This window comes from Melanerpes formicivorus, unplaced genomic scaffold (genome assembly GCF_026170545.1).
Source record: "Melanerpes formicivorus ecotype bairdi unplaced genomic scaffold, bMelFor1.0.p_v2 SCAF_5, whole genome shotgun sequence".
Classification (NCBI taxonomy): Eukaryota; Metazoa; Chordata; class Aves; order Piciformes; family Picidae; genus Melanerpes; species Melanerpes formicivorus.
This window is the reverse complement of record NW_027142357.1, coordinates 35,625,402-35,644,990: the sequence shown is the minus strand read 5'-3', so window position 1 is coordinate 35,644,990 and position 19,589 is coordinate 35,625,402. Positions and strand designations below refer to the sequence as shown.

At 42.7% G+C, this 19,589-nt stretch overlaps 1 protein-coding gene across 4 annotated transcripts in view; it reads left to right on the top strand.

The window, feature by feature from the left end:
- Positions 1 to 3,214: 3,214 nt before the first annotated feature.
- The window catches only part of ZRANB3 (zinc finger RANBP2-type containing 3), a 61,390-nt gene continuing 45,015 nt past the window's right edge, over positions 3,215 to 19,589 (top strand). For 2 of the 4 annotated variants that reach the window (XM_068139129.1, XM_068139126.1), the window contains exons 1-2: positions 3,215 to 3,388; positions 13,985 to 14,140. In XM_068139129.1, coding sequence (XP_067995230.1) covers positions 13,992 to 14,140 — 149 coding nt within the window. In that variant the 5' untranslated portion in view covers positions 3,215 to 3,388; positions 13,985 to 13,991. Of the gene's footprint in view, positions 3,389 to 3,949; positions 4,048 to 4,266; positions 4,373 to 13,984; positions 14,141 to 19,589 lie in introns of those variants that run through there. The other 2 variants (XM_068139127.1, XM_068139128.1) reach the window with 2 other exon arrangements.

The following is a 19,589-nucleotide window of genomic DNA, read 5'->3' as shown; positions in this document are numbered from 1 at the left end:
GCTACAGAATAAGAGTTATTAGAGCATGCTGGAAAATTTCAGAATCTGTAAACCTTAACAGTAAATTCATTGCCTATCACTAATCAGGTTATCCAAAGTTATTATTTGCATACAAGCAGTAAAAGTTACAGCAGAGAGTTGTCTAGATCACCAAAACTGAACAATGGTGTCAATATCTACTAAAAGATTGCAAAAATGGAATGTATGCTGCATTGCAGCCAATTCCGAGTTTTGATTGTTCCATTAACATTACCTGGCAACCACCCACTCTTCATGAACATGCTGTCAGAAGTTCCATTTTTCCCAGAGTCAAAAAAATGCAACAGTAACTATTTTTAAAAGCCTAGAATACAGTACCTTGAAACTTCAAATGTATGACTGAATTTCAAAAGACAGGACACTGCGTTTCTCAGTCTTCTCTGGAGAGAAATAAATGCGTGAAAATAGTGATATAATATATATGAACTTAAGTAAAGCTAGGCTACTGGCACAAACTCACAGATCTTTCAGCTGAAAACACAAACTCACACTATTTGTGTTTCATGCACAGACCTATTCTTAAAGCACTACACCTAGACCATCCAGCACCATTTTCACAAGCAGATTTTAAACAAGTAGTATAAATTAACTAATACTATGATATAAAGCAAGTCTATTGAGCTGTGAGAAGGAATGAAAACCAACACCTTAATACAAGTTACAAGAATTACGCTTAAGCAAAGAATGAGGGAAGTAGCAGCATTTGTCTCCTCTGATTTTCTTTCTTTAATTCTCCATATACATGCACAAGAATAAAACATAATCGGAGGACCACTGCCACAAATTCAGGTGAATCACTTTTCATGAATCTTCAATATTTGGTTTCTGGAAACCCAGTACACTATGCACTCCTTAAAATTACTGGTATTTAGTCAAACTCATTTTTATTCCTAAGCAAAGTAGCAGTTACCCTGACAGCAGTTTGCAGCTCTGTAAAATAAAAAGTAACCCAGCAATACTGGGCAATGCAGTTACTAGTACTACCTTTTTGACCTTTATACATTGAATCTTTATATTATCATTACCACTGCAGCTTTTTTTTTTGAGGAGTAAAAAACAGGAATTACACATTTTCCACAAAATATACAAGCCCATGACATTATTTACTGTAAAACAAATGCTTAATTTTATCTGCATGCTTGCATTATAATTTGTAACAAATGGAAGACTGTCAAAGAAAACACATTTCCATTGTCATTTTTTTCCTGAATAGCAAATTGCTCGAACAAAATCGTTATAAAACAATGTCAGAAATTAGGTTTTTGTTGCTTTCACTTCAGCAATGAGGATATATTTCTAATTTAACACACACAAGAAACATTTCACTGTAAGATTACAGTGATCGTGTCTTCTGCTTGGTGTTCAACCAAAATGCAAGTCTCAAGTACGATACTCCTTATAGAAGACAAGGCATCGGAAAGAAACGCGTCTGAAAATGCCTCAATGCAAAAAGGCTTCTATCAGGCACTTGGTAAGAGAAAAACATCTCAAACATTGTACGCATTAGGCACACAAGATCTCTTTAATGTCAGGCTAATGAACAAAGGCTACATATATTAAAAATTAAAACCATTTAAGAACCACTCCGAAACGCCACAGGCTTTTGAAGCTATTATTTGACAATGCTCCCTAAACAAAGTATTCATTGATCATTTATGTTTTTTCCACCACCTTCCTAACAGGGAGATCGCACAAATCCACCAGTATAAATCTTGTATCACAGGCTTAATTATGAAAAAATAGTAGTTGTGCAAATATGAACAATTGGAATTCTTCTTAGACTCAATGAAAAAATTAGGCATGCCTCACTTCTCTCATTCTATGTCACTCAAAGTGAAACCTTTCTTCAGGGCTGAACATCCGTTTAAAAACGTTACTAAGAGACAATAATAAAACCAGGCTGTGACACCGTTTGCTCTCGATTCTGCTTACACTTTGGACTACAGTATGCTAGATATATCCACATGCAGATTTATCCAACATGCGACAGAAAAAAAAAAACCAAGTGTAAGATTTATGACCTTCTCCAGCACTATCATAGGCAGAACAAAAATAACGTTTTCTCCCAGACAACCCAAGGGGACGTCTAAACAGGAACCCACAAAAGCCGACACGTTCGCAAACGACCACTGCTAATCCGAAGAGTTAAACCCTGAAAACCCACCCCTGCAACACTTGGCACCCCTAGAAACCACCGTCGAAAAGGCCTGGAGCCATTAGTCGACTCCCTACCCCCGGCTCTCAGAGAAAGCTCTCGCCCAGGGATCAACATCCTCCAACAAGTAAGCGCGACAGCGCGGCCGGAACAGACCCCAGGCCCGGGCGGCGCAGGCTGCGGCAGGCCGAGGGCGCAGCCCCGAGGCCGACCGGCGGCCCCACAGCGAAGTGGCGCGGGAGCATAGCTCCGGGACGCCGTACCCGTACCCCACTCCACTCCGCCGGCGGCGGCCAGCCCTGTCTATATTAGGGAAGGGAAAAGGAGCCAGCCCTTCCCTCCCGGACCGGAGACCCCCCTATCCGGTCCGCTCCCGGCCCGGCCCGCCCCGTTCCCACAGCATGCAGGTGTCGCGGTCCCAGCCGGCCTTAACGGCGGCGGCGCGCGCCCCTCCCCCCGCGCGCGGCCGCCCTCCCTCAATCGCTGCCCCCAGATCTCCGCACTGCGGGCGCGGCCGATCGCCCGCCCCGCTCCCATCCTCCTCCCGCTCTCCTAAGCGGAGTGCGCGGGCCCGCCGCCCCCACCACATGCGGGGGCGCCTTTCCTAGAGAGGCGGTGGGCTGCTTACCGCGGCAGCGCGGCCGGCAGGCTGCGGCTGGCGCGGCAGCAGCGGGCTCACGCACGAGGAGCGCTTAACCCCATCGCCAGCCCCGACAGCCGCCTGGGTTCCTCCTGCTGCCGCGGCGGGGAGAAAGGCCCACCCGGGCGCGCCACCACAGCCAATAACCACGCAGAGCGCTAATGAGTAACAGCTCCGCAAGCCAATTAGCAGCGTAGCACCCTCCCCCGGAGCTGCCTGTGAGTGGTGCCTCTCAGTGCTTGCGCGAGCGCAAGCCCGCCCAGAAGATAGCGACCAATCGGAGGCACTACTGTGGTGACAGGCGGTCCTGGTCTCCAATAGGAATCCCACTTTTTCTTGAGGACCCGCACTGCAATGCCCGCCCATTGTGGGCAGTCGACGGCCACTGGCAGCGAACAGACAGGCTATTCCTACCAATCTCTAGAATCGGCAGTGCTGCCTGGGGTGCCCTGTCGTGCGGGCCCCTGGCTTAGCCTGGCCCCCAACGTCATTCTGTGTCTGGCGCCCTCTCCTCCCAGCCATCCCACTCATCTCGCAGCGGCCTCTCTCGTGAGGTAACTGTGCCGTTTTCCCTTCCCCTCAGGGCGCCTTCTCTCTCTTTCTCCACATTCTCTAAGAGGAGCAGGGGCTGGTGCGAGGCACAGCTGAGCAGGCATCGCTGCGAGGAACCGCTGAGCTGTTTGACTCGCTCCCGGGGAAGTGGGGCAGGAACAGAAAACATCGGGGGGAAAAACAACAAAACAAACCTCCAAAACCAACAAACAAACAAAACAACCACAGTTCCCAGGGCCGGAAGCTCCACGCGCGCGGCGGGCAGCCGCGGGAAGCGCGCGGGTGCGTGCGCGCTCTCTCGCGTCATTTCCTGGCGGCGGCGGTTTGAGCCCGGAGCCCGCGAAGACGCAGACTGGCTGTGGCCGGAGCTGTGAGTGGCGCGGCAAGGCTCGGCCCTGCGGTGCTTGACCGTGAGCGGCTCCTCCGCGTGGCAGGGAGCGGGAGGGGTTGGTGTCTAGGCTGTTCCTTGCAGTTGCGTTGTGGCGCGATGCAACACACAACGGCCTGGCAGGAGGCGGGGGATGGGAGGGTTAGTTGCGAGAGGCTACCTGGGCCCAGCTTCACGGGAGAAGGCTGGACGAGAGCGCGGCCTGTCCTTGCGAAGCACTAGAATACAACGCCCAGAGGGGCTGCGCAGTGAGCAGCGTCGAGAATGCCCTAGGTGGGGTTCTTTCGTGATGGGACGAGCTTTCCGGTTCAGAGCACAGCAAAGAAGGCGATGAGGGGTCGGGAGAACAGTCCTTATGAGGAGCGGCTGAGGGGACTGGGGTTGTTTAATTTAGAGAAAAGGAGACTGTGGGAAGACCTTACTGCTCTCTGCAAGTACCTGAACGGAGGTGGAGATCAGTCTCTTCTCCCTAGTAACATGTGACAAGACTTGACATCACAACGTGTTAAGGGTTGGAAGGGACCTCGAAAGATCACTCAGTCCAACACTCTTGCCGGAGGAGGATCACTTAGAGCAGGTCACACAGGAACGCATCTAGGTAGGTTTTGAATGTTTCCAGAGCAGGAGACTGTGGGAAGAGAGTTCACAACCTCTCTGGGCAGACTGTTAGAGTGCTCTTTCACACTCAATGTGAAAAAGTTTTTCCTTATGTTTATATGGGACCTCTCATGCTCCAGCTTTCACCAGTTGCCCTTTGTCCTATCACTGGACATCACTGAAAAGAGCCTGACTGTCCTCCTGACTCTTGCCCTTCCCATATTTATAAACATTAATGAAGTCACCCTCAAGTTGCACCAAGGCAGGTTTAGATTGGATATTAGAGGAAACTTTTCCTCTGAAAGGGTTATCAAACACTGTAACAGGCTTCCCAGGGAGGTGATTGCATCACCATCCCTGCAGGTGTTTAACAGACACAGAGATGTGCTGAGGGTCAGCCTTGGTAGAGTTAGATAATGTTTGAACTCGATGTTAAAGGTCTTTTCCAACCTAAACAATTCTATGGCTGCTGTTCTTTTTTAGCCCACATTTGGGACAGAAGGTCTCACTAGTTCTGTTTACTCTGACTGTTGCTGCTGGGTTATCATAGTGTGTGCTCAGCTCGTTCTGCTGTTGCAGGATGCTGCTGAGTACAAGGAATTTTGCAAGTGAAAAAGGGGAAAAAATAATTTGCCCCTAGGCAAGTATTCAGATGTCTGTTCTACTGTATGCTGGCCTTTGGAAAAACTGTTGTGTGCCACAGACCTCTGTGATGTCTGACTGGTTTTTCTTTTTGCACTTTTTAGAGTGCTGTATTCACATGACTTGGGTAGTTTTTCAATTCCTGACTAATCCACTGATGGAAAAATGGTAGATGAATCCATCAGCCATGCTCCCATTATTTTCTTAGAGCCTTGGAGCAGTTAAGGCTACCAAAAGGAAATTTATGAAACAAACGCTTTATGGAAATAGTATTTTGTTTTAGGCACAGAATCATAGAATTGTTTTGGTTGGAAAAGACCTCTAAGATAATCAAGTCACACTATCAACTTAACACTACCATGGCCATTAAACCATTTCCTGAAGTGCCATGTCCACATGTTTCTTGCACACCTCCAAGGACAGTGACCACCAGCTCCCTGGGCAACCTATTCCAATGCCTGACCACTCTTTCCAAGAAGAAATGTTTCCTAATATTCATTCCAAACCTCCCCTGGCACAATACCAAGCCACTTCCTCTTATTCTATCACTAGATACTATGGAGAAGAGACCTACCCCTAAAGGGGCGATGGAGATTGGAGTCAATACAGCTGACCAATATGATCCGAGTATTGTTCCTTTATTGTTCCAGTATTGCAGGCCTATGGTGCAGGCCTATGCTGCGTCTATAGCACAGTAAAGTAAAGCATAGAAGAAGAGAAAGGAAAGGCAGAAGTGCGTAGCAAGGGAACTTCTGCAACTTCTATAAACTCGGAGTGCCTTGTTGGCATGGCTTCATTGGTTCCCTATGAGTGACCACACATTGCACTGTTATAGATTATTGGTCCAACTACTAATGACACGTGAGGTTTGTTGATGCAGGTGCATGTCCTGTTGTTCCAATATAGCTTTCTATGTTTACAGCTACCAGTGCCTTGTTTTAGTTACATGCTGCAGGCACAGCACTGTTTTGCTAAACTGCTAGCTGGCTCTGCACTTATGCTGAACATGGCCTACCACCATGTCAGGCTCTAGGCCTGCACTGCCAGATTGCTCACACTGCTCATCACTGGCATTGCCACATACCCCCACCTCAATACATTCCCCTTTCAGGTAGTTGTAGAGAGCAATGAAGTCTCCCCTCAGCTTCTGTTACTAAGCTGACTAAAAAGCTATACTTAGTGACCTGTAAAAATAAATAGTGGGCTTATGTTACCACATGACAGTTCAGTTTACTTAAAACTTTGAGGGACTATCAGAAATTTTTCTGGAAGTTGTAATTACTGTCCAAGTATGTTTATAATACTCTCTTTTAATAAATTCTGAAAAATAGAATCTGGACTACATCATCCAGTTTATAGGTATGTTATTGTAGATCCCCTTCAAAAAAACTTCAGCAGACTTGATAAGCCTTCACAAAAGACTTGCTGACTCCCACTGAATAGATGGATTTATCCTGGTGTTCACAGGTTCTGCACACAGTAATTTTTTACTGATTTTTATGCCCTATAATTAAATGAATTGTGTGGTAGTTCCATGAGTCTTCTGTATTCCAAGCAGGAATGGGGATCCAAGTTAAGATCATTTACCACCAGCTAGTCCTGAGATACTAAAGCAATTTTACATGAAAAGCTACTGAATTTAGTAATTCTTTGATTTCCTTTAAAAGACTTCAGAAAATACTGTACAGCTTTTATTTTTATTTATTTCACTCATAAAACTTCTGTAACTGAGTGAACTCTCTGAGTCAAAAGTTAGGTCTCTGCACTAAACATTTAAAGTCCGTTTTGCCTGAGAAAACTGCAGTTCTAGAGCTTATGATCTAGAGTGGTGGGAAGGTCAATGGGACAAGTATTAACAGCTCATGGTTATGTATGGTGTACATAATTGATCTGTCTCAAAACCAAGTATAAATCACCACCACTACAAAAGTCATCATACACAAGGTGTCAATTCTTAGTATAATTATTATTTTACTAGAACAAATAAAAGACAATTTGGTGGAATTGATTTCTTTCTATGTCTTGTTTCATCACTGTTCTCATTTTCTACCCAACCATAATCTTTCATGGGTAAATATACCTGTCATAGTGCCTTCTGTAACTTTAGATATCATAAAATAGTTCTACAGGTATAAATATAGACTGAGTATGGGTTATTATCACTGATGTTTAGTCAGAAGTTGTGGCAGATCTTTGAATCTTCAGGGTATGATTTTAAGTGCATGTTCACAGTAACTGAAGCAAACTTAAGGGGTTGGGGGAAGAACCATGCAAGTGCTGTTTTTTTTAAATGCCCATTTTATTTCTTCAAGTATGTAAGTTCTTAAACCTTCATTCCAAAGTGCATGTTCTCAGGTAATCATATCTCAAGCATCAGATACTTACCAGAGATGGGTGGTTTTCACTTAGCACAAGCTCCACAGTAATCATCTGTGAGAGTGGTTGGTTCTATATGCACAGCAGATGGCAAAGCCCATCTTTGAAAGTTTGTAGTCCAAGTTGAAGTCATAGTGTGGATAAGGTAAATGCAAAGGACTGAAGCATAAAGTTGGTAATGAGGAGAATATTGGGGTGCTATGATAATGCACACTGCTTTGCCTTTCCAAGGAGCAATGTGTGAAAGGTTTAGTAAGGTACACATTGCTGTCTTGTCTTCTGGTCTGTATGTCTTTTTAATTGTCATTGTTCACTACATGTGGACTTTAATTAAGTATTCACCTATTCTATAATTGCTATTCATTTCTTTATTCAGAGTGAAAAAACCCCACAAACATGCAAACCAAAACAAAACCATAAAAAAAGCCCCACAAACACAAAACCCCAACCCCCCGGTACATATCTGGTAGTTAGTGTTTTCTGTGTTGCTGTTGGTGTTTTTTCAAAAGGGATCTGCAATGTCAGTGATAACCTGATTAGTGACTGATGCAGAAACATTTTTATGATACTATTGCTGTGTACTGATGAATCATATGTGCCTCCTAATTCAAATTTATGCTTCTGAAACTGCCTGGGTTTTATTCAATGTTTCGGTGAAAGAATCTTATAATAATCTAATTCAACAGAAAGTTAATTATGTTAACATTTCATTCTCATAATGTCACTCACAACAAGTTATGTAGCGAGCTGATCAGAAGGATGTAATTTTCTCAGTTTTTATAGAATAGAAAATCATCACAGAAAATGAGTCAGAAATTTTCTTTCTGGGTGAATCACAACTCAGTGTTGAATAGGTTTGTTGGGTTCACCAATCCTGCAGCATATTTTCTTAAGGCTGGCTCTACAGAACTGTTTAGTGTTGCTGTTTTTTTACCAACAGTACTGAAGTACTTTAATCAGATATAGATATTAAAAAAAACCCAAAACCAAAACAACAACAAAAAAAATAAACCAACAAAAACTCTGTGCAAATATTGTGATAGAACTGTGAAAGTGATTATGATTGTATTCCCAATAGTCAGAGCTGAAACCTTCCTGTTTGCTCAGCTGAGAGATGTAGCAGGTAATTTAACAGAGATTTATGACTTTTTGGTGAAATGCATCTCTTTGGTATACAGGGCAAGCCAGAGGCTTTCCTCCTTCTGTTGAATGTTCTAGAGGCCCAAATACAAGTACATTGTATCGTTAAAGATACGAGAGAAAATCCAATTGAAAAAGAGCAGGGAGAGAAGAAGCCATAGTCAATACTGGAATCACATTCAGATGACACAGAGTTTCTGGTTTGCAAAAAAGTTTTCAAGATTTCCTTTCTCTTTAACTGGCTACTTCATTGGCAGTCAGAAGGTATCCCTCTTTATCTTTTGACAGGTTATGTTCTAGAAGGTCTTTTGTTGGAAGTCTTTATCAGGAGGAGGTTTAGTGCCACTGGGCTTGTCGTTTTTTAGGTTAGCACCTCGAATGCATGGCCTGATTTGAATCTAAGGAGAAAAGATCCTGTCTTTCTGGTAGTAGTGCCAGACTTGCTTGTAAACTGGATTTTCTGTACCTTGGTCATGCTATAGGAAGCACAGCAGCAGCCTCTCTCCCAGCCATCAAGTTCTTATTGCTGCATGAATCACTTGCAGCTGTCCAGTAACATCAGGTGAACTTCATGGTTTTGAGACCAGGATTGAGGCCATGTTTATTGAGAAGCGCACACACATCTATGGTTCCAGTTAGGACTATTGTTTTCATACATGTGCAATAATATTTCTAGGGCTTTGGTTGCAAGATAAAGGAGAACTCTTCAAGAATATGCTTTAGGATATTCTTTAGGAGCTAAGTAATTTACTACAAAGAGAACAAAATTCATAGTAGTGGTAAATGCAATCCTTGTGCCTCAACTTTGAGTGTTGCTCAATATTTTAAATTCACTTTGTTCCCCTCACTGTCCTGCCAAATGGTACGTAAAATGGATGTGGTTACACAGCACTTCCTTGTAGAGCTGTTAAGAGATGCCCCAGAAGGTATGCACAGAAGTGGTCCATTGTTATCCTCTTCCATACTTTCACAAAGGCAAACTCATGGAACTTGACTGTAAGCTTGTCTGCAGCATTTTCTTTCCAGTTCTCGGAGTGTCTGTGATGTGTATCTTGATAGCTGTGCCTCTCTAAACAAAAAAAAACACTTACTTGTTTTCTGTCTGTCTGAATGGCATTTGTCTGACTGGTGATGCCAGGGACAGGATGCTCAAATCCTCAGTTTTGTAGGGTTATACAGCAATGTAGTGGATTTCTAGAACAATCAGAACGGTTTTTTTTCTCTTCTAGTGAAGGTGGGGGTTCTCCTTTTCATTTGTGTTGAAGGAATTTTTGTCCACTTACAGACAGTTTTGTCAGCCGTGCTGACAGTGCCAGGTTGTTTTTCCGTAAGTGGCAAATTTGTGATAACTCTTCTTTTCAACTTTCTGTCCCTTTTTCTTTGGATCTCCCTGATTCCAAGCCTGTGTAATTGTCCAACAAGAAGGGGCCCTGGTGTACAGGAGGGGATCAGCGGATCCCCCCCTGCATCTCTGCTCCGTACCCTGCAGCACCATGGCCAGGGGCTCTCTGCGCCGCCACGGGGCTAAGCACCATGGAGAGGTGCTCAGGGGCCAGGAGCTTCCCCCGGCCTCGGAAAACTCCCAGTGGAAATCCCTCCTCTGATCCTAGTGGAAGGATTTCTTATTTTAAATCTACCATAGGCCCGTGGAAGATGGAGTGTTAGAAGATGTTTGTACAGTTGTGCTTGAACCAAAGCCCGGGCTCTTCAGCTTGGACTGTATATAGATAGAAATATTGCAATAGTGCAGTTACAGCTAGATTCTCTTCACTGGAGGGAATGTAACTTCAGCTGCAAACTATGCATCAAGTTTTGTATCTAAAATGTCATAAACGTAATTCTTTAGGAATACAGAGGTGTTGTTCTTTTCACTGTGGTATATAGTTTCATCTGAATCAGTCTGTTTGCTTTACCTCTTCACCTGTACCCTGTGATAATAGATGAAAACTTGCAAACTCCTTTGCCTGATCTTGCTTTATTAAGTTGATTAACCATTTGCATTGTCCCCAGGTCTGTTTTACTTTGTAACCAGTCAGTGCAAAAAACAAAGGTACTTAATCCTGCAGAGTCTTGAATTGAATGACTGTTCAGCTCAGCATGTTTCTTGTGAACATAATGGTTTCTTCTACCAAGTCATGTTTCACTTCTTCCAAGTTGTTTCAGAAATAACATCAGTATCAAAAAAAATCTCAGTGCAGCATGTTCAGAATTTTACTGTCAAACTTGCTGGTACAATAGCTGCTGTTGACAACGCAGGAAACATTGGCTGATATTTTTTGTTTCTACCATCGTGACAGTAATCCTGTGCCTCACAGAGGCCACAAATCCAAAATAATGAGGTAATGCTTTGATGCAGAGGCTTGTTGCTTTCCTCCTATCAATTAGTATACTGCTATTGATCTTTTAACTCTTCGTTTAAAGTCTGTTGAAGCTGTAAGAGAGTGAAAGCTAGTAGTTTTCTTTGACCCCATCCCCTTGGACAGAAATTAATGAAGAATCCACATTTTTAGACTGAGACTGCTTTGAGTGTGAGAATTTTTATTGATTAATTCATAGAATAGAATCATAGAATTGTTAGGGTTGGAAGGGACCTCAAGGATCATCTAGTTCAAACCCCCCTGCCACGGGCAGCGACACCTCACAGTAGATCGGGTTGCCTAGAGCCACATCCAGCCTGGCCTTAAAAACTGCCAGGGATGGGGCTTCTACCACCTCCCTGGACAGCTTGTTCCAGTGTCTCGCCACCCTCATGGGGAAGAACTTCTTCCCAACATCCAATCTGAACCTACCCATTTCTAGTTTTTTTCCATTCCCCCTAGTCCTATCACTGGACACCCTACAGAGTCCCTCCCAAGCTCTCTTGTAGGCCCCCTTAAGATACTGTAAGGCCGCAATTAGGTCTCCTCAGAGCCTTCTCTTCTCCAGACTGAATAGCCCAAACTCTTTCAGTCTGTCCCCATAGGATAGGTGCTCCAGCCCTCTGATCATCCTTGTGGCCGTTTTCTGGACACCTTCCAGCATCTCCAGATCCTTCCTGTACTAGGGGCTCCCAAACAAGACACAGTACTCCAGGTGGGGTTTCACCAGAGTGGAGTATAGGGGGAGAATCACCTCCCTTGACCTGCTGACTATGCTTCTCTTGATGCAACCCAGGATGTGATTGGCATTCTGGGGTGCAAGTGCTCACTGCTGGCTCCTGTTGAGCTTCTCATCCACCAGCACCCCCAAGTCCTTTTCTTCAGGGCTGCTCTTAAGCCAGTCACTGCCCAGCCTATATTGGTGCTTGGGATTGCCCCAACCCAGATGCATGACCCTGCATTTGGTCTCATTGAACCTCATGATATTGGCTGGGCCCACCTCACCAGCCTTTCAAGGTCCCTCTGGATGGCATCCCTTCCCTCCAGCATGTCTATTGCACCACACAGCTTGGTGTCATCAGCAAACCTGCTGAGGGTGCACTCACTGCCACTGTCCATGTCACCAACAAAGATGTTAAACAAGACTGGTCCCAGTACTGATCCCTGAGGGACTCCACTTGGACATGGACCCATTGACAGCCACCCTTTGGGTGCAGCCATCAAGCCAGTTTTTTATCCATTGAATGGTCCATCCATCAAACCCAAACTTTACCAGTTTGGAGACAAGGATGTTGCGCAGGACAGTGTTGAAGGCTTTGCTCAGGTTCAGGTAAATGATGTCAGTTGCATGGCCTTCATCTATTAATGTTGTGACCTTGTCATAGAAGGCCACCAGGTTTCTCAGGCAGGATTTGCCCTTGGTGAAGCCATGCTGATTGTGCCAAATCATCTCTTCATTATTATTCTGCCCCAGGAGTGCCTCTGGGAGAATCTGCTCCATGATTTTACTGGGCACAGAGGTGAGACTGACTGGCCTATAGTTCCCTGGGTCATCTCTCTTTCCCTTCTTGAAAATGTGGGTTATATTTCCCCTTTTCCAATCAGTGGGAACCTCCCCGGCCTTCCATGACTTTTGGAATATAATGGAGAGCAGTTTAGCAAACTCATCTGCCAGTTCCCTCAGCACCCGTGGGTGTATCCCATTGGTTCCCATGGACTTGAACACTTTCAGGTTCTTCAGACGGTCATGAATCTGATCTTCACTCACTATGGGCAGTTCCTTCTTCAGCCCCTGCCATTATCTTCTGTTATTCTGGGAGTGCAGCTGGAGCCCTTGCCAGTGAAGACTGAGGTAAAGAAGCTCAGGTTTCCATGTGACTTGTCACCAGTTCACCTGTTTCCTTTCTGAGGGGGTCCACACCTTCCCTTGTCTTCTTTTTACCCTTAATATACCTATAGAAATTTCTACTGTTCCCCTTTATCTCCCTGGCTAGATTGAATTCTAACTGGGCTTTGGCTTTTCTAACCAGGTCTCTTGCTGCTCAGGCAGCTTCCATACAGAATAGAATAGAATTAACCAGGTTGGAAAAGACCTCCAAGATCATCGAGTCCAACCTATCATCCACCATAGTAATCAACTAAACCATGGCACCAAGCACCCCATCCAGTCTCTTCCTCAGAACCTCCAGTGATGGTGACTCCGCCAGTGCTTGGGATTGCCCCAACCCTGGGCAGCCCATTCCGATGGGCAATCACTCTTTCTTTCAGTGTCTGTATGCTTGAAGTCCAGGGTTGTAAGCTTGGAATACAACCTCCTAGTTGCCCTGAGAATCTTAAATTCAATTGCTTCATGGTCACTGCAGCAAAGGTTATCCCTGAACCTCACATTGGTCACCAGCCCTTCTCTATTGGTGAGAACAAGGTCCAGCATAGCACCTTTTCTCATTGGTTCCTCTACCATTTGGAGGAGGAAGTTGTCATCTATGCATTCCAGGAACATCCTGGCATGCTGGTACCTAGCTGTGTTGTCCCTCCAGCAGATGTCAGGGTGGTTGAAATCCCCCATGACTGTTGTGGTGGTTTGAGCCTTAACTGGGATTTAAGAGCTCAGACTGGGAGCAAGGCTGCGAATCCTTCCCCTGCTCCCGATCGAGAGGAGGAAAAAAAAAAAGAAGGGGAAAGAACAGGGAGAGGTAAGAGAAGGAAAAAAAAAAAAAAAAGGAAAGCAAGGGGGGTTAGGAAAAAAAAAGGGAAGGAGGCAAGTAATTTGGAGTTGGTTTGGAAGTAGAAGTAAAATTTTCTTTAAACCATACATATATATATACACACAGATATAACAGGAAGGGTTCACAAGGGTAAGGAACAAGGATGGATGGGGAAAATATATATATATATAAACCAACAGTCCTTTGAAGAAGCTTTAGCAGGGGGGATGGGCTAGATGATCTCCAGAGGTGCCTTCCAACCCCTGCCATTCTGTAATTTTGTGTGACTCTGTGGATATTTCAAGATGGAGTGATGATTATTGTTCCAGGAAGCTTTAACAGATTGGAGAGCTGTCTTTTAAGTAAAGTATCGTTTTGTTTTGTTTCCCTTAGATTCAAAATGGCTAGTACATTCCAGGAGACATCTACACTTGAAGCTACTTCAGAAAATGTTGATGCTAAGCTGTCTTTTCTACCTGAAAGACTGAGAAATAAACTGCTTCCCTTTCAGGAGAAAGGCATCATATTTGCACTTCAGAGAAATGGCAGGTAAAACCCTTATTGTATCATATGCTGAAAATACTTATTTTGGATAAATATAAATACCAGGAGCTCTTAGGTGAATTATCTTACAGGCATCTTTCAAAAGCTGTAAGATAGCATGTTTTAAAATGAGAGGTGGGTTTGTGTTTGATTTTTTTCACCAGAGGGTGAAGAAACGTTTAATAATGCATTATGCAAAAAAAAGGATTGTAGTATCAAAGATCACTTCATGCAAGAGGAGGCTGATATCAGTAGGACCATCCTTTTTGTCATGTTAATAGAGAATTCTTAAAATAAGTTAATTCACATTTGTTTCTTTAGGTCTTAATGGCGTGGTAGAGCTGTTAAGAGAATGACTAACAGATCTTGATGCATCTGTGTGGTACTCTATTTTAAACTTGGTACAGTTCTGGCATATAATCAGGGTGTTCTGGAGCTCACTGAGCTACAACAACAGAGCAGAAGCCTTGAAGAGTGCTCAGCTAGCAAGTGCAGCAACTGAGAGCAGGCATTCAGCAATTAACTACCTAATAATCAGAAAAATAGTTTATGCCCCAGAGGCTGGAAATATTTTGCTGAATAAGAGCCCATTACTGTAGAAGAAGAGGGAAGGGAAATGCTATTTCCAGGTTTACAAAGTTTAGAAAAGCTAGGCAATTGCAGCCTAAAGCCATGAAACTACTGTATGTTGTTCAGAGGTCTGGCACAAATTAAATTGGTTTAAAGAAGGATGAAGTTTCTTTCAGATCATTTCATCAAGAAGATTAAGGTCTAAGGGGGTTGCTTGCTAACCTTTGTGATTTCTTTCATATTTTTTTTCCCTCCAGGAGAAAAGAAACACACTTTTCTTTCTCCAAAGGTGAAAAATTGGAAAGGAAATGTTATCATCAGTTCTTGCAATTGTATGGAACTTTTGATCAATTAAAATTCCCTCTGAAGTTTTTCATTTTAATTCTATTAATTTGGCTAAAAAGCTTTGACAATTGCTGTCTTCAGGGAATGAAGCAAGCCATCTATTTTGTGCTGCCAGACTAGGGAGCAGAGCAGACAGATGAGCCCAGCCATTAATGTGCAAGCTTTATGCTGCCTTGGCATTAACTTCTCTGTGACCACTGGTCATATTAGGCACTTTTCTGCTGCACGGTGTCACTGTTTTAATGGGTCACCAAGACTTTAATAGAATGGACAATGAAGTCTACATTAAAAGCCTTTGGCTATAATATCTCAATTGCTCTAATTCTGCTAAGAGGAGATGAGTTTTATATAGCATGAAATTGAAGTGGATTTGTACGTACCAAAAGTGAAATAACAGAAGACATTGAGTAGATATAGTTTCTTTAATATTAATTAGTGTAGGCTCATACAGAGGTCCATCAGGAAGCATCTTAACTGTAGTACTAGATAAATTTAGTGTGCTATTTCTTTCTTTTTGTTTGAGGTGTAGCAATTGCCTGAAATAAGTATCTGAAAATATTTGGAGTACCTAGGCTAATGACTCTGTCAAGGAGAAAATTAGATTGTTTTCTTTAGGGTTATGGTCTTTATGTTTTCTTTTCTTGAAACCCTTCACTAACCAAAGTCTGTTGAGTAGTGCAGCACTGATGGTCTTACTCTGGCATGTGTATGAAGGTGTTGTAATGATTGCAAGAAAACTCATTCCTTGGCATAGCAAGTTCAATATATGTTAGCTAGGTCAAATTGAAGAATTGTGTGCACACTGTCAGACAGCATCTATATAAAGTAAAATGTGTTAAGCCAAACTTTGCTGAGGAGTATTTTTTCATATCTGTCCCTTGCTCAGGCAGATCCAATTTTTCCTTCTGTCCCAAAAGAGAGAACAAGAGCCTCTGCTGCTTGTATCTGACTTTTCTTATTAGTTTGTCATCCGTTGTCTCACCCAAGTCTTTCCCTCTTGTGTACTCCATAATGACTTAACCCTTCTTTCAGTATTCTCAGTGGTTTATTTTAGCAGGGTCTAGTACTTTCCCATAAAAGTGTCTTTTCTATTTTTATAGATATATAAACATAGGACTTGAAGTAAGCAGTCTGTGCATCACAGTTCTTCTTTCACTCAGGCTAGCACTCCCTTTGCAGTCATCACTTAATCCATGTTCTGTTGCACTGGCAGGAAACTTGTATAAAAAGTGCTCTATTGTTAGCTGAAGAGATTCAGTTTATATTATCTTAGGTTAGACATGCACCCAGCATGAGAAGGGACTTACTAGAACAAACCTTTTATTTATTTCATGGAAGGAGCTGGGAGTAAGCTATTAATTCCCTTGGCCTTTCCCAGAGCATAAAATAAATATGTTGTTGCAGTTTGTGCTTTTGATTCATTAATAAATGAATGAAAACGTTTGTCAGTGGCTGCTCCAAAGGTATCATCTAGACTAACAGGGAATTCCTAACACTTTTCTAGGAAATAATAAATCTATAGCCAAGAAGGGAGTGTGTAGTTCAACATACTGTAAAGTACCTTTTAGCTCACAGGCATACCTCGCAGATAAATAACTGCATGGTTGTTTATTCCTTACTAGAGACTGTTCTTCAGAAGTGCACTTGAGAATAGGCACCTAGGGATGGAAACAGTGTTTGGTCTTTATTTATAACCTTAAACATTTAAGTGCAAAAAAGATGGGTGCACACAAATTCTGCCCTTGAAAATTATTTTATGCTTTTCTTTCAGGAAAGGTGTACATTACTTCAAAAGAGAGCATGAATATGTATTCATTTATTTATATATACCTTAAGTTATCTCTTAAATAGAAGGCAACAAACTTGTCCCTTCCAGGAACATAAACTCTTAGCAGTTGTCTTAGGACATGTTTAGGGTTGTTAGGGTCAGTTGCATGTACACTGCTGGGGTAAGCAAGTGACGGTGAAGGTGAGCAATTCTCTTTGCTGATCATTAGTGATACTTTGGGCACATGTGGATAAATTGCCTTTTCTAAGAGCTCACTGTGACCTAGTCATGAGTGAAGAGGCATAAATTGAAACCCTTGAAGATGTCATCTAATTTGGTTTAGTTGTTCTGTGCAGCAGACTGACATATCAGGCCTATTTTATTCTTCCACATAAAATCTGTGAAGTATGCAGGAAGAGCTGATTTGAGAATGAAGGCCTAAACAGTACTGAGAAGTCACAGGCCAGTGATCAAGTATTAGTGAAGAGCAGGTGGCAGTGTGGAAGCACAATACTTGTGAAAAAGTGGTAGACATTTGGGCAAAATATCCAAAATGAAGAGATATATGGGCAAATGGCTTGACTGTACCAATAAAGATTGTATGCAATCTCTTGAGCCCACATCTGTGAATAATAATGATTTTTGCTGTTGTTGTTCACTAACATAATACTTGAAAACTCAGTGACTCTCTACCATGTGTTCTTCTTTTATACCCTGTCTTTATACTGTGATTTCTGTCTTCCACTGCAGTTTACTCACTCAAATACACTGTAGACATGTTTGAAAATTATCTTTCACTACTGGGTAACATGTGGAAACCATATCACTGAGTACACTTATTGCAAATGTCATTCCTTAGCAGTGCTTAGCTTGTTGATGGTATCTCTGAAAGATGCCTTCAGACACACATCTCTCTTTTTTTTTTTTACCTTTAGAAGTGTTGGCAGAAAATTTGTTTAAGCTCTTTTGCTTGTGAATGCAAAAGAGGACTGGGAGATAGTTGCCACTCATGAAGTGAGCTTTTCCATTCTAGTTTTATGCTCAAACCATTTTACTGGAGTAGTTTAGTTTTCTTTGTTTTCTTCTCAGTTTCTTACAGAAGGTTCAAGTGTGTTAAAATTGTAATTTCCATTTACTGACAAAAAAATATACATTTTTCTAAATATTGAAATGTTTATTGGTACATTTACCAGAACCTGTATTTTACTCCAGTATTGGCTTGTAGATAATTTTTGCTTTTTAATGGTACCTTTACAAGTTTTAGAAGGAACACGTTAACTTATATGTTCTGGAGCACATGATTTTTAGTTTCCTGTACATGCTGGCTTAACATTGTTTACTGAGTATAGACACAGTGAAAAAAGGAGGTAAATGACAATGGGTACCAGTAAAATGATGTGGACAGTTCATTTCTTGCATTAAGAGCTGTCAGTTTTAATTAAAGGGTATTTGTTTTGTTGGGCAGTCTTTTTATGGAGTAATAAAAAGTGTAGAGTGTTTAATATTGTTTTGGGTATGATAGTGAGCTCATTAGAGAATGGAGTGAGTATCCCCTGTTAAAATGAGGCAGTTGCCAGCACTTCAAAATAATGTATTTTTTTTGTCACTGACGGTCTCTGATCTCTGGCAAGCTACACAGGAGAAACACATACTTAATTCCTTGATAATGAGAACAGATTTTTAGTTCAAAGACGTCAGTCTTCACAGAAATTAATTCCCCCTCCCACCCTGAAGGCAGAGCATAAAAACAGAGGTTCAAATTAAAAATTCCTCAAAGCTTATGAACACAGCCAAAAGATTCTATCTAGCACCAGTTCCTCACTGCAAAGATAGAATATATACAGCCTGCTGAGGTTTTAGTAGTTGAATCACAGAAATGACAGGTCATGGGCAGGAAGTATGTATAATGTGTGTTCCCAGGCACAATATAGCCATGCCTGGGTCCTGCCTGACCAACCTGATCTCCTTCTATGATCAGGTGACCAGCTGGTGGATGTGGGGCAACAAAGCTGGGGAGGGTTTTGGAGCACAAGCCTTATGAGGAGAGGCTGAGGGAGCTGGGGTTGCTTAGCCTGGAGAAGAGGAGGCTCAGGGGAGACCTTATTGCCATCTACAGCTACTTGAAGGGAGGTTGTAGCCATGTGGGGGTTGGTCTCTTCTGCCCGGCAGCCAGCACCAGAACAAGAGGACACAGTCTCAAGCTGCACCAGGGGAGGTTTAGGCTGGATGTTAGGAAGAAATTCTTCATAGAGAGAGTGATTGGCCATTGGGATGTGCTGCCCAGGGAGGTAGTGGAGTCACCATCACTGGAGGTGTTTAGGAAGAGACTGGATGGGGTGCTTGGTGCCATGGTTTAGTTGATTAGATGGTGTTGGATGATAGGTTGGATGCGATGATCTTGAAGGTCTCTTCCAACCTGGTAAATTCTGTATTCTGTATTATCTGTATTTATGGAGAACCTTTCTAAGAATAATTTTTCTTCTCAAGACTTTTTCCTATAATTCTGGGTGAATTGCTGGAAATCTTAGTGAGCATTCTGACTATTTCCTTGTAAGCCTATAACAAAGGCTATCAGTCATTCTTGTGTGCTGCGGGGTAAGAATATAGAACTGGTCTAGGTACCAAACAGAATATCCTTTAATGACTCCAGATTTTGTAGTATCACTGTTGCTGTGAGACTGGACGTAATTTAAATTCTTGTTATTGAACTTGAGACCAATTTGATCTTAAGTGAGTTCAGAATTCAGAGAGTTCAGAGTTTAACATGAAGAA